At 37.8% G+C, this 13,773-nt stretch overlaps 1 protein-coding gene across 1 annotated transcript in view; it reads left to right on the top strand.

The window, feature by feature from the left end:
- LOC126967853 (uncharacterized) overlaps window positions 1-13,773 on the top strand; it is a gene marked incomplete at its 5' end in the record, with an annotated part of 34,291 nt that overhangs the window by 13,593 nt on the left and 6,925 nt on the right. The window contains 2 exons of the mRNA XM_050812537.1: window positions 7,860-8,064; window positions 10,214-10,355. Of these exons, the coding sequence (XP_050668494.1) occupies window positions 7,860-8,064; window positions 10,214-10,355 (347 nt within the window). The remainder of the gene's footprint in view (window positions 1-7,859; window positions 8,065-10,213; window positions 10,356-13,773) is intronic.

The raw sequence follows: 13,773 nt of genomic DNA on the forward strand, positions 1-13,773 counted from the left end.
CCTACCCAATATGCACTTAAAATTTCATGAGAATCGGTCAAGCCGTTTCGGAGGAGTTCAAAGTTCACCATGACACGAGAATTTTATATATTAGATTTACATACAATACAGGGAGCAAAGACAGCTGTCTTTAGTTTAGCTAAACTAGTGTGGACTGAGTTGCAGCTGTCAGTGACTTCTCGGTACCAGACATAATTACCTACATAGTCAAATAAAATTATCAACATCAGCTGATAGAATAAAATAAATATACTGTCGAAATACAAAAGTGAGATTAAAATAAAAATAAAAGTACTTATAACTTCTTTAAAATAAAATAAAAGTATAGCTTTAGAATTTTGCTGTTTAAGCGAATCTTTTTGTTATATTAAATGGTGAATAAAAAATGTTAATGTTATGGGGGAAAGTTTTAGAAGGAAGAAGATGTTAAACCGTTCCTTGTGGAATCACTGTAACGCAATCTTGTTGGGCTAGTCCATGTATTTTTGTGACAAAAAGCCCGTGTACAGTTAGGAAGAACCTATTATATTATATACATATATATTATAACACTAAAAATAAGGGAGCTTCATAAGATGCATAAGATACATAAAAGCTTTTTTTTATGGAATAGGAGGACAAACGAGCGTACAGGTCACCTGGTGTTAAGTGATCACCGCCGCCCACACTCTCTTGCAACACCAGAGGAATCACAAGAGCGTTGCCGGCCTTTAAGGAAGGTGTACGCGCTTTTCTTGAAGGTACCCATGTCGTATCGTCCCGGAAACACCGCACAAGGAAGCTCATTCCACAGCTTCGTAGTACGAGGAAGATAGCTCCTTGAAAACCGCACTGTGGAATACTGCCACACATCCAGATGGTGGGGATGATATCGTAACTTGTGGCGTGTCGTGCGAAGGTGAAATTCGGCGGCAGGAATCAGGTTGAACAGCTCCTCGGAACATTCCCCGTGATAAATGCGGTAGAAGACACACAATGAAGCGACGTCTCTACGCAACGCCAAGTGATCCAGCCGTTCACAGAGCGCTAGGTCCCCGACAATTCGAGCTGCTCTGCGTTGCACGCGGTTAAATGGATCGAGCTGATACTGGGGTGCGCCAGACCAGAGATGACAGCAATACTCCATGTGAGGCCGGACTTGCGCTTTGTAGAGCGCTAGAATGTGGGCTGGCTTGAAGTATTGCCGTGCTCTATTTATGACGCCCAGTTTCTTCGAAGCCAATTTGGCTTTGCCCTCCAGATGGCCACGGAATTGGCAATCGCTCGAGATTTCGAGACCCAGTATTCCGATACTAGGCGAGGCTTTAAGGGAAGTGTTCTCGTAGAGCGGTGATACGCCAAATGGGGTTTTTTAGTGGTAAACGCGCAAACTTGAGTCTTCTGGGGGTAAAATTGGACGAGGTTCAACTTACACCATTCCGCGACCTTCTCGAGAGAGGACTCGATAGAAGACACAAGTTTCTCCCGGTACTGGTCGACGTTTTCCCGAGAGAGACCTGCATGGCCCGTGTATACGGCATCACCAGTGCTGTCGTCTGCATAGCATTGCATGTTGGCGGTGTCCAACATATCATTGATATGCAGAAGAAACAGTGTGGGAGATAGCACACAGCCTTGGGGCACTCCAGCGTTCACAGGCTTGGGATTCGAGCAATAACCGTCGACTACGACCTGTATGCTGCGCCCAGTGAGGAAGCTGGAGGTCCACTTGCATAAGCTCTCGGAAAGCCCAAATGATGGAAGTTTTGCGAGGAGCGCCTTGTGCCATACACGATCAAAGGCCTTCGCTATATCCAGGCTAACTGCCAGGCCTTCCCCCTTGCTTACAATAGCCGCCGCCCATCTATGTGTTAGGTATACCAGAAGATCGCCAGTCGACCAACCATGGCGAAAGCCGTACTGCCGGTCGTTGATCAACTGGTGACCCTCAAGGTATACCAAGAGCTGGCGGTTAATTATGCTCTCCATGATTTTGGAGAGTAGGGAGGTAATAGCAATAGGCCTGTAGTTTGCCGGAATCGAACTGTCTCCTTTTTTTGGGATCGGATGGACAAGGGCTGACTTCCATGAATCAGGGACTACGCCTTTTGAATAGCTTGCTTTAAGGGTAAATGGTTCACTTTTATAATAAAGTCTCAGCCACTGTTCAGGTGTTATCTATAAATAAATTAAAATGTTTTATTAAAAAATGGCTCTGTTGTAATTCCTATTACTCCACAGCTGAATATCTAAGTGATCGGACAACCTAGATTATGATTATTTTATAGCAATAGCAATAACCGTACAATGTTATAATTTTTTATTAAAAAGAGCGCTGGGAAATGATGGGAGAGTTTCTCGCGCCTCTTCTTCGCTCTCAAAGCGCCATTTGTTTCCGAACCGGTAGTAGTAAGTATCTAGTATTTTAGAAATGACATCTAAAAGAATTCTAAAGGATTCAATTATAGAGAGATTAGAAAATAAATACCGTTTTATTGTACATAGCTTATAGGCGTCATGCTTTCAATTATTTTTCTACATTTATTGGCCAAAAGACCTGTGGGTCTGTATTAGAAAGCTTATGGTTGCTCACAGGGCAATGGAAAGGGTTATGCTCGGAGATTCCCTACGAGATCAATTCAGAAATTAGGAGAACCAAAGTTAGGCTTTTCAGGTCAGAGAGACATATGTAACGGACCTACAGCAATATATAAAAAGTATGAATCTTTTGTTACTGCAACCGATTTTGATTGACAGGACGTAAACAGTCAGCCACACCTGACATATTATGTTCTTTTCCGTATTTGATAATACGCGTTACAGCTTGTAGTACAGTAAACGCTCCTTATTCGCGTTTTCACTATTCGCGGCCAAAAATACTTTATTCGCGTATCCAATCGGTACATACATATTAATAAAAAGTATTCAAATAGGTATCCAACCGAATATCCTTTGTAAACGTCTCGTCAAATAGACTATTAATAAAGAACAACAGATGTTATAACAACCAATCGAAGGAGCTTTAAGAACTGCCAAGCAAGAATATATTACAAAATTCTTTAATCCACTACCTTATTCTGGGGATAATAATTAATAAATAAGGTAAAAAACTTCAATAGATTGGATTTTTTTTATGAAAGTGAGGGACGAGACGAGCAGGACGTTCAGCTGATGGTAATTGATACGCCCTGCCCATTACAATGTAGTGCCGCTCAGGATTCTTGAATAACCCAAAGTGTCTGAGCGGCACTACAATTGCACTCGACACCTTGAGACATAAGATGTTAAGTCTCATTTGCCCAGTAATTTCACAGACCGAAAAACAGTAATGTTAACACATTACTGCTTCACGGCAGAAATAGGCGCCGTTGTGGTACTCATAATCTAGCCGGCATCCTGTGCAAAGAAGTCTCCCACTGGTGAAATTTGTTCTTTAGTTTGTCACCTAGGAACGTACCCCTATAACCTAAAATATATATAAAATATATATAAATTACCTTTCGCGGCATATTTACGGAACATATACCCCGCGAATAAAGAGCTTTTACTTAGATAATTTGGTTTATCTATTATAAATAATGTTTTACTTACCAAACATCGCGATCGTCAGTTGGTGCAGCAAGCATTGTGCCAGACAGACATCGTAAAATTATTTTTACCACACTAATAAAATAATTAAACAGACACGAATATTCTGAGATGACGATATAAAAGTAATTAAATGATTAAACCTTTTGATCTTGTATCAAATGTCGGAATTATATAACTTATTATATTAACAACGGTATTTTAAGTGTTTCTTTGATTTACGATTGTGCTTAAGCAATATCATGGTAATGGGTCTCACATGAAATCATAAAACTGCTGTTCATAAAATATGTCTAATGGCTGAGTATTAAATTTATTATATAATTCCTTAGTTTATTTATGATCGCTCTCTCTCTCTCTATTGTGAAAAATCGTAGAGAGATTGAGAATGACAACTGAAACAAAAAATATATTTAACCTTGTCTAACACATTTTAATATTACTCACCTAAAACTCAACCGTCTTTGCTGTATAAGTACTTACAATGCATAATGATTATAGTATTAATAATTATTTATTATGAGGACATAACAGTGACTATTACAATAATAATAAATCTTTATTTCAGAGATAAAATCCTATATTTAGTAGTAAAAGTAATTAAAATTGTATACAATGAAGTAAAAATACATACATAAGATTATATCAGTCAGAAAACATCGTTATTTATTTGCGTTTTTTAGCATGACGCACGCGAGTCCAATACATGAAGATGGAGCAGTTCATGAGCCCGGACCTTTGTGCGGGAATGCACACGATAATCGTATACACCTTTTTCACGACTGTGTAGAAAAATCGTATCAAATACCATCGTGTCTGGCAACTATGAGCCTTCTTAGAAAGAAGAAACGATCTCATGATTGGTTACTCTACTGCTCTATCGCCCATACCCTCTCATAGCATCAGATTCCTTTGGTTCTGGAACCCCCTAGAGTCCAAGTTTTTCACAGATACATTTTTTTTATGAAAATAGTAAGACGAGAAGGACGTTCAGCTAATGGTTCCGCTCAGGATTCTTGAAAAATCCAAAAATTCTGAGCGGCACTACAACTGCGCTCTGCACCTTGAGACATAAGATGTCAAGTCTTATTTGCCCAGTAATTTCACTAGCTACGGCGCCCTTGAAACCGAAACACAATAATGCTTGCACATTACTGTTTCACGACGTACCCATAATCTAGCCGGCATCCGGTGCAAAGGAACCTCCCGCTGGTGTAGGTACTGGATCACTAACAGTTGGAGCAGCATACATCGCACGCGGTCTAATGGTTCGACTGGGGTGACTCCAGATCAGTTGCAGTGATATGAATAAATACCAATAGTAGGTAATCTATCTTTATATACAAAGATGAATTGCTATTCGTTATTCTCGCTAAAACTCGAGAACGGCTGATCCGATTTGGCAAATTTTGGTCTTGAATTATTTGTGGAAGTCCAGAGAAGGTTTAAAAGGTGAATAAATAGGAAAATGCTGCTAAATTAAATAAAGACAGTAAATTTGTTTTTCCTTTGATGTGTCCATACATAATTTCTATGAGAGAATTTATTGACGCACGATTTGACAGTTCTGCTGTGAAACAATTTCATTACGATAGCAGGGTGCATAATTTACGAAGTAATTTTTGATGTTACGATATATTATTGACAAATTCATATAAAAACATTATTTTATTTATTATATACAGAACAACGTCTGTCGGGTCAGCTAGTATATAATATAATTACCATACTCCTATTATCTGGCCGAACATCTGGCCCTTCTTATAACTATTTTTATACAGTTGGCACAATCCGCTTAATAATTCCGCTAATAATTTGTAATAACGAGCTTCTCACTCTAAAATTCACGCACATACCTAAATTTGTTTTATATTTATGTACTTAAATAAAATCATAAAAAATTTCATTTTCAAAATATTATAATTCAGTATTTTCCTGCTACATTCAAAATGGACGCCCACTCAACAGAAACCAAACATTGGTATTATGTTGAATAAAATTAGCAACGATCGTTGTGGAGTTACAGGCGTGAGCTATTCCTGGCTACAGAATATTAATCTTACCGTGTTAATAACTCAAACACAACGCTTGGAATTCAATCAAGCTGCGATTTAGAATACTCGTTGTTTGAATATTCGGCATGTCGTTTTGTAAATAAGAAATCGCCTATATTTACATAAATAGTTACACATGTAAGATGGTCCTTACATTATATGATCTAATTTTTTCGAACAGTTTCGAAACCCTTGCTGCAGGCCAATTATTTTAGGTTGAGAACAGCGCTAGATCACACCCTGGACAAAAGACGGTTGCTAATTTGGATGAGCTGCGATTTGAATATTTTTATTTTTATTCTGTCCAAAACTTCCTTCAAAAGTATTACTTGTTTTGCGGTCTCTCAATTTTCTTTGCAAAGAATTAATCATCAGGGCATTATTTAGTAAAGGACACAATATTTTGATTGATTAAGCATAATTGGTCGATCCAGCTGATGCCGCTGCTGTTTCTGTCTTACTACTACACAGTATGGAATCCTTAATTCCGTTCTCTTCGGTGCCGATCGGTGGCAAGTGTCAACCATGGTTTGAGCATTCCTGCAAACTGCGATGATATCTTAGAAAAATACCAGCCAATTTAAAAAAAAGACACTAAAAGCATGGTTCCAGGTCCCCCAATAGTTATTTCTGAGGCAAAGTCACAGGACATGGGCAGAAATGGCGAGAGACTTGCGCACCTTCCCTCGTGCATTCTCATATGTAATGAGAAGTCAAGCCAAGTCTGTCCAGGTAAATTTCTGTCAGCTTGCCGTTGCTCTCTCCAACTCGACTCTATATGACTATGGTGCTACTCCACCACTGTTTATTTCGCGGTGCGGCTCATACATGACCGAGGCATCAAATTCCGGCATACCGGCCATTTTAAGACGCTTTTCACCTTGGACATTCATAAATTAAGCGGGCCCGACATAATCAAATCAATTACCGGCTACAGTTTTCCCGAACTTTCTTAGGAACCTTTAAGCACACACTTTAAACCCCGGCAATGCATTTTTGACCTCTGGTATTGCGAATGTCGATGGACCTCACCACTTTTGCCTCCTCTTATACAAACAATAACTACAAGACAAAGATTGCTTTTGTGGCATATTTTTTATGCCATATAAGCGTAAAATCCTATGAGGTTACGAAGGAAAGCCAACATGGGGATTCCCCGTATAGTGCTTGCTTTGACGACGCGCATGTATCAGTCACGTATTAGCATACCAGTTTGATTACGCGGAGTATACATGAGTATTTACACCAGTGAACGCATATTAAAAATGGAAGTATTTCTGGCGCTTTAAAATAGCGCAACTAAAACTATCCGATCCGTGATCTGTGATGTGGTCTAGGCTTACAATCTGTCCTGGCACGCGAATCAGTTCGGTTAGGCGAGTGAGCGAGATTGAATCCCTGTCAGATGAGATTTTTAAACAAACTAAACCAGGATGTTTCTATTAAAAATGACTTCATGGGATGTTAAGTGGTGTAGGAATCACACGTAGCATAAATCATCAACACAATGTGATGTTGCCTTTTTCAATCGATCAACCGATGAATTGAAACTCTTTTTAATGTTTGTTTTGATTTTCCTTTCTTATCTGTAGGTAGTGAACGCAATAGGACTCTAAAGTAATCTTACTTACTTACTTTTTTATTAGCCCAGGCTTAAACCGTAGAGTGAGAGAGAAACAATCTCACATTAAACTTTCTGGAAGGCCGATAAGTTAATGTCTGCGAGTAAATTGCTCTGGTGTTGCAACAGAACGTGGATGGTGGTGATTACTTTTCGTGGTGGAGCCAAAGAGGCGATGAAAAGGAAGAAATATGAAAATTTGGAAAGAGGGGAATTCTTGGATTATTTGCTCATGATAAAATTATTAAGGAAAACCTAGATACACTTTCCAGATCGCACGCATACAGTTTTCAGACTTGTTTTCATTATGCGATAATTGCAAATTTTGTTTTTTAATCATTTCTGTTTATTTCTATATTGTTTATCACATATAATGTATCCGCTAAGGATGTTGTGAGATATTTCCAATACAAGTGTCCTAAGACAACTAACTGGGATGTCTCAACTACTAAAATGTATATGTTATCTTTGAAATAAACGAAATTTATTATTATTATGATTATTAGATCAGAAAAGAAAATTTAAGCTCTTAAAATATCAGCATATAATATGTCGGAGTTAAATAGTGCAGATACGGCACGTTCTACTCTCTACTCAAAGTTTAATTTAATTCTCAGGATGATCCAGACAGTGAGGGTGACTACGCGAACGATGTCGGCGAGGATTGGGATCCACTAGAAGATGACATCAGCTCAACCTCGAAGCCACTGCTGGGCGTGACACCTTCCGCCTTCACCAGACTGGACAATTACAGGCATACCATCGTGTCCGCTGTGGACCCCGTAGCTGCTACAAAGGAGAGACCCAGGATTTTAGACGATTGTAAGCATAAGATTATTTTACTTACTTTGATTTAAGGTCCTGTATTCCCTAGCCAGGGCAGAGGGCTGCTTATATACCAAATTAATTCTGAGTATCTTAAGGTATATTTCTAACCGAGTTACGGCTTTGACTATGCATACATTGCAAACTTAAGTCAAGTTTGCAATGTATGCATAGTCAAAGTCAAAAAGTATTATTTATTCACCAAAACATTAAAAGTTATTTAGGCGAGTCAGGATGAAGTACAAAAGTTACAATAGCATTCAAATGAGTATAACAATATTCATTAACAAAGCTTAGAACATTAATTCCAACTATCTTTATCATTCAAATAATCTTTCAAATTATAATAGGCCTTAGATATTAATTTAGTTTTTACGATACATTTAATTTTTTTATGTAATGTTTTAATATCATTTGGGAGTTTATTATAAAATATAACACAATCCACTTTAAAAGATTTAGTAATTTTACGGAGCCTAGTAGATGGAATAAATTTTTTTATACATGTATTGTACAGTATTGGACAGGACGAGCAGGATGTTCAGCTGATTGTAATTGATACGCTCTGCCCATAACAACGCAGTGCCGCTCAGATGATAATGACATAAGATGTTAAGTCTCATTTGCTACTGACTGGGCCATTTCACTAGCTACGGCGCCCTTTAGACCGCAACACAAATGCTTACGCAAGCTGCCATCCTAGGTTTTACTGCTTCACGACAGAAATAGGCGCCGCCTTACAAGTACTTTCTGTACAATTATTTACTAGTATAAAATTCGAGACTCGGGTGACATCAAAAATATAGTGAGATCATGAAAAGCTAGTCTATCCTGCTAAATATAAATAGCATATCAGTACCATCGATTTACAATAAAGTATAGACGAAGCGTACGAGAGGAAAGAACATCTTTAACGGAGCTACAATAAGATAGAAAAAGAAAGCGAATCTGTAGTTACTGTAACCGACGTTGATTGACAAGCTATGAACAGTTAACTACGGTTAGTATTAGTAGTAGTCTTTTAGTATTTTGAATACCTATCAAACCACTAGCTAACGCCCCCATTGACAATTGACAAATCAAAATGGCTGTCAGAAAAAAATCACGATTACCATGCGTTAAAAGAAGTTGGTCCAATAGTTTGTTTCAGAATAAGTTCCTGAGAACTTTGCTATGCCACAATACAAGATGGGGGTTTTTTTTTATTTAGACACCAAACGAATGAACTGATAGGTTAACCATCTGGTGGAAGTAATCACCGCCTCTCTTACAATATCAAAGTAATTACAGGAGCGATGCCGGCCGGTGATAATGGAGTTTCATCTTTTGACATATATTCCATTAGAGTGCAATGATTTCAAACGGCTATGCATATGCTATGGTAGCCTGTATTCAGTTTAACAATAAAACTGTAAACGCACTTACAACCATCTGGATGGCGCTTTCATCTACGTACTACAAAGCTGTCGAATGAGCTTCCTTGTGCAGTGATTCCGGGACGATACGACACCAAAAAGCAAACCAAAAAAAGCGCGTACACCTTCCTCAAAGGCCAGCAACGCTCCTTAGATTTCTCTGGTTTTGCAAGTGAATGTGGGCGGCGGTGATCACGTTCTTTTCAATAAAAAAACAGATAGTATACTAGGGCTTACTGAGCACAACTTCAAAAAATATATTAAAGCTACTTTGACCAAAAAGAACGTTTACTATAGTATAGTAGACTCTATTGACGGTAATAATGCATGGTTCTTGACTGATTCAGGCCACCTAAATCATATAGGAGGTATATTATATTAGGTAAACTAAGGAATTTTGTTAAATCATTTAAATAATGCTGGGTGTTTCTTATCTGTTCTTCTCAGTGTTGTGTTGGTGTCTTCTGCATTGACACAACAATATACTGAGTCAGCTCCTTTTAGCAGGGAATCACGCTCACACTGTTATTTTTATTTATTTATTTTTATTTTTTTATAATATTTGTTACGTTATTTAATTTAGAATTTTAAGATTTTAATTAATATTGTAAATTATTGTGTTTTTGTGTGAGTGTTTTTAATTGCTAATAAAGTGTTTCTATTCTATTCTAAATGCTGTTGAAGGCGCACCAGATATTCGGCTTGTATTATCTATGGTCCAATGATTCCAGCTTACTCCACAGCCGAGGATCGGCTTGCTGTTCGCAGGGCAGCCCTTTCCAACATTAGGACGGCACTGCGCTCAGGACAATGCCTGACACCTCAGCCGCGGTGGCTGTCTGTGAGGAAGCTGGCCCCAGCGGCTGACACTTTGTAAGTATTGCAATCTAATATATAAAATTCTCATGTCGCGGTGTTTGTAGTTATACTCCTTCGAAACGTCTTGACCGATTCTCATGAAATTTTGAGTGCATATTGGGTAGGTCTGATAATCGGACAACATTTATTTTTCATCCCCCTAAATGTTAGGAGTGGTCCACGCGAATTTTTTTTTTATTTTTTTTTACATTTTTTTAAATTTATTTGATTATGAGTCAGCATTAAAAAATACATACAACTTCAAATTTTCACCCATCTGCGATCAACAGTTACTTTTGTATCGCGATTTTAATATCGGCAATACAACGTTTGCTGGGTCCGCTAGTATATAATCTATACTAATTTGTTTGAACGCGCTGATCTCTGGTACTACTGGTCCGATTTGAATGATTCTTTCAGTGTTGGGTAGTCCATTTATCGAGGAAGGCTATAGGCTATGTTTTTTTTTTCAAAATTAAGGATCCGTAATAAAATTGCTATTTTGTAACACAAGGTGTAAAATCGAAAACCTATTTTTGCTTGCGCTGCAAAAACTATTGACAATATAACAAAATGATGTACAGGCTATAATATAGGCAATATTTTATTACTTATAAAACTATCGCGTGAATTATACTTTATATGGCAAAACAACGTTTGCCGGGTCAGCTAGTAATAATATAATACTGACACACCTTTACACAAATTATCTTGCCCCAAACTAGACATAGCCTATGGGTAGAAGTAAGACATCGATATATTTATTACAATATACTTACTCAAACATACATAAATACATATACTTCCGTTGACTCGGAAACAAACATTTTAATAATATTCATCACAAAAAATTTGCACCTACCGGGATTCGAACCTGGGCCCTCTAGCTCAGTAGGCAGGGTCACCAACCACTGGGCTATATAGGTCGTCACTATAAATATATACCAATCAATAATCATCAATCACTATTACTTTGAATCTTGCAAATTAAATCTATTATTTCATAATTCTATTATTCATTCATAACAAAACTAGATTAAGATCGTAGGGACCTTCAAATGTCAAAAAGTTAAATTTCGTATTGTCGTGACACAAATTGACAGTTCAGTTCCAGTTGTGTTGAAGTTACGTTAGGACTTAGGGAAACTGTGTGATACGTGTTCTCGTAACAAGATCGAACGTCAATTATTGGTAGATGTCTATTCTGCAAAATTTTGACATTTGGTTGAGTTGACAACTTAAATCAGTTTATTACCCTTGCAATAGTAGGAAAAATATTCTATATTTGGTTGAGCTATATTGGAAAATTCGAGTGTACGATTATTGGCGCGGTTTCGATTCAGTAAACTTTTTTTTTAATATAAATAAGTTTAATGATAATAAGTTAAATTCTGAGCGCCACTACAATTGCGCTCGTCGCCTTGAGACCTAAGATGTTAAGTCTCATTTGCCCAGTGATTTCACTAGGTACGGCGCCCTTCAGACCGAAACCCAGCAATGTTTACACATCACTGCTTCATCGCAGAAATAGTCACGTTGTGGTACCCATATCCTTTCCATGGTGTCTGACGTTCAAGGGAAATGATAGAATACGAATCTAGAGCAAAACTTGGATAGGATTGGAATTTATCGACGTGGATAGTACCGCTGCAGCTCTGCTATTGCTGAGGTACACTGTTGTGTTGTGTGCTGCCTTTGACCTTACCACCAAGCAAGTCATTTGCCGATTTGCCTAAAGTGTACTGTTAATATATATATTTGCCCTTAAAACTATTGTGTATTCAACTCTCGGCTTACAAGATAGATGAATGCATTAACAATCATACCAAGATTTACGATTGGCTTAGGTGGTAACTAAGGCTCTGGGACGAAACCCGAGACGCGCGGGTTCTTATTAAATTTAAATTAAATCTGTGTACTGAATCCCAGAAGTTAGGGATATCAACTAAACATAGCAAACAATAATGGTCTAATTAAAGCAATCTAAGTGAGTTGTTGAATGTTTTATGTTCAGGTAAAAGGTAAATATTTTTAGTCTAAACAATAACAATATGAATGGTAGAGCATGTCGATCACTGATTAAGAGAAAACTATATTATTCGTGTGAGTCGTTAAAAATGGGACGAAGCCATACTTAGGGCTCCCACACAAAACTGCGAAGCGATGCGATGCGAAACCGCATCGCAGGAACTTGCGATGCGAATTTCTGCGATACGATTTTGTGCGGCAAACTGTTTGGTAGGGCAACCATACCTTCAAGTGTAGTCAGCCGTATTGGATCCACTTATTACGATTATACAGACGCTCTTCCACGCATCTTGCTTAGTAAATTTATTTTTGTAATGTTGATCACTTGTATCCCAAAGGACGGGGCGCTCCTCGATTAAAGATATTAAATAATCTACATCATATTCCGCCATTCTATAAACAAAGATGCGCGCGCGTCTTTCTCTAAAGCTATTTTAGAGCGGACTAAAGTCTTTTAAAGGAGGCGTCACAGGTGTGATTCGCGGGAATGCCCTATGCGAATGAGATCGGACGTTCTTGCGGTGCATTCGTTCGAGTTCGCAGATATTTGCGATTCGATGCGAGGTCGCGGTTTTGTGTGGGAGCCCTAAGTACTAAAAAATTTCAGTTTTTGAGCAATGAGCTATGTGTAATCGTATCGTGAGCTTACTTTGCCGACCTTATGGTCAATCGCGTATCTATCAGTTCCGCATTCGCATCTCATTTTAATTGTGCGGATTACATATAACAATGGACAGTAAACTGTATATATAATCTATATATATAAAAATGAATTGCTGTTCGTTAGTCTCGCTAAAACTCGAGAACGGCTGGACCGATTTGGCAAATTTAGGTCTTGAATTATTTGTGGAAGTCCAGAGAAGGTTTAAAAGGTGAATAAATAAGGAAAATGCTGCCAAATTAAATAAAAACAACAAATTTGTTTTTCCTTTGATGTGTCCATACATAATTTCTAGGAGAGAATTTATTGACGCACGGTTTGACAGTTCTGCTGTGAAACAATTTCATTACGACAGCAGGGTGCATATTTTACATATATTATTGATTATTTTTGATATACATTGACAAAATCATATAAAACATTATTTTATTTATTATATACAGAACAATGACTGCCGGGTCAGCTAGTATATATATATATATATATAAATGAATTGCTGTTCGTTAGTCTCGCTAAAACTCGAGAACGGCTGGACCGATTTTCCAAATTTAGGTCTTGAATTATTTGTAAAAGTCCAGGGAAGTTTTAAAAGGTGAATAAATATGAAAATGCTCGGAATTAAATAAAAGCAACAATTTTGTTTTTCCTTTGATGTGTCCCCCGTCGTCCGATATTTGTTTTGTATGGACATATTTTCTATGAAAGAATTTATTGACGCACGGTTTGACAGTTCTGCTGTGAAAC

This window comes from Leptidea sinapis, chromosome 14, assembly GCF_905404315.1.
Source record: "Leptidea sinapis chromosome 14, ilLepSina1.1, whole genome shotgun sequence".
Classification (NCBI taxonomy): domain Eukaryota; kingdom Metazoa; phylum Arthropoda; class Insecta; order Lepidoptera; family Pieridae; genus Leptidea; species Leptidea sinapis.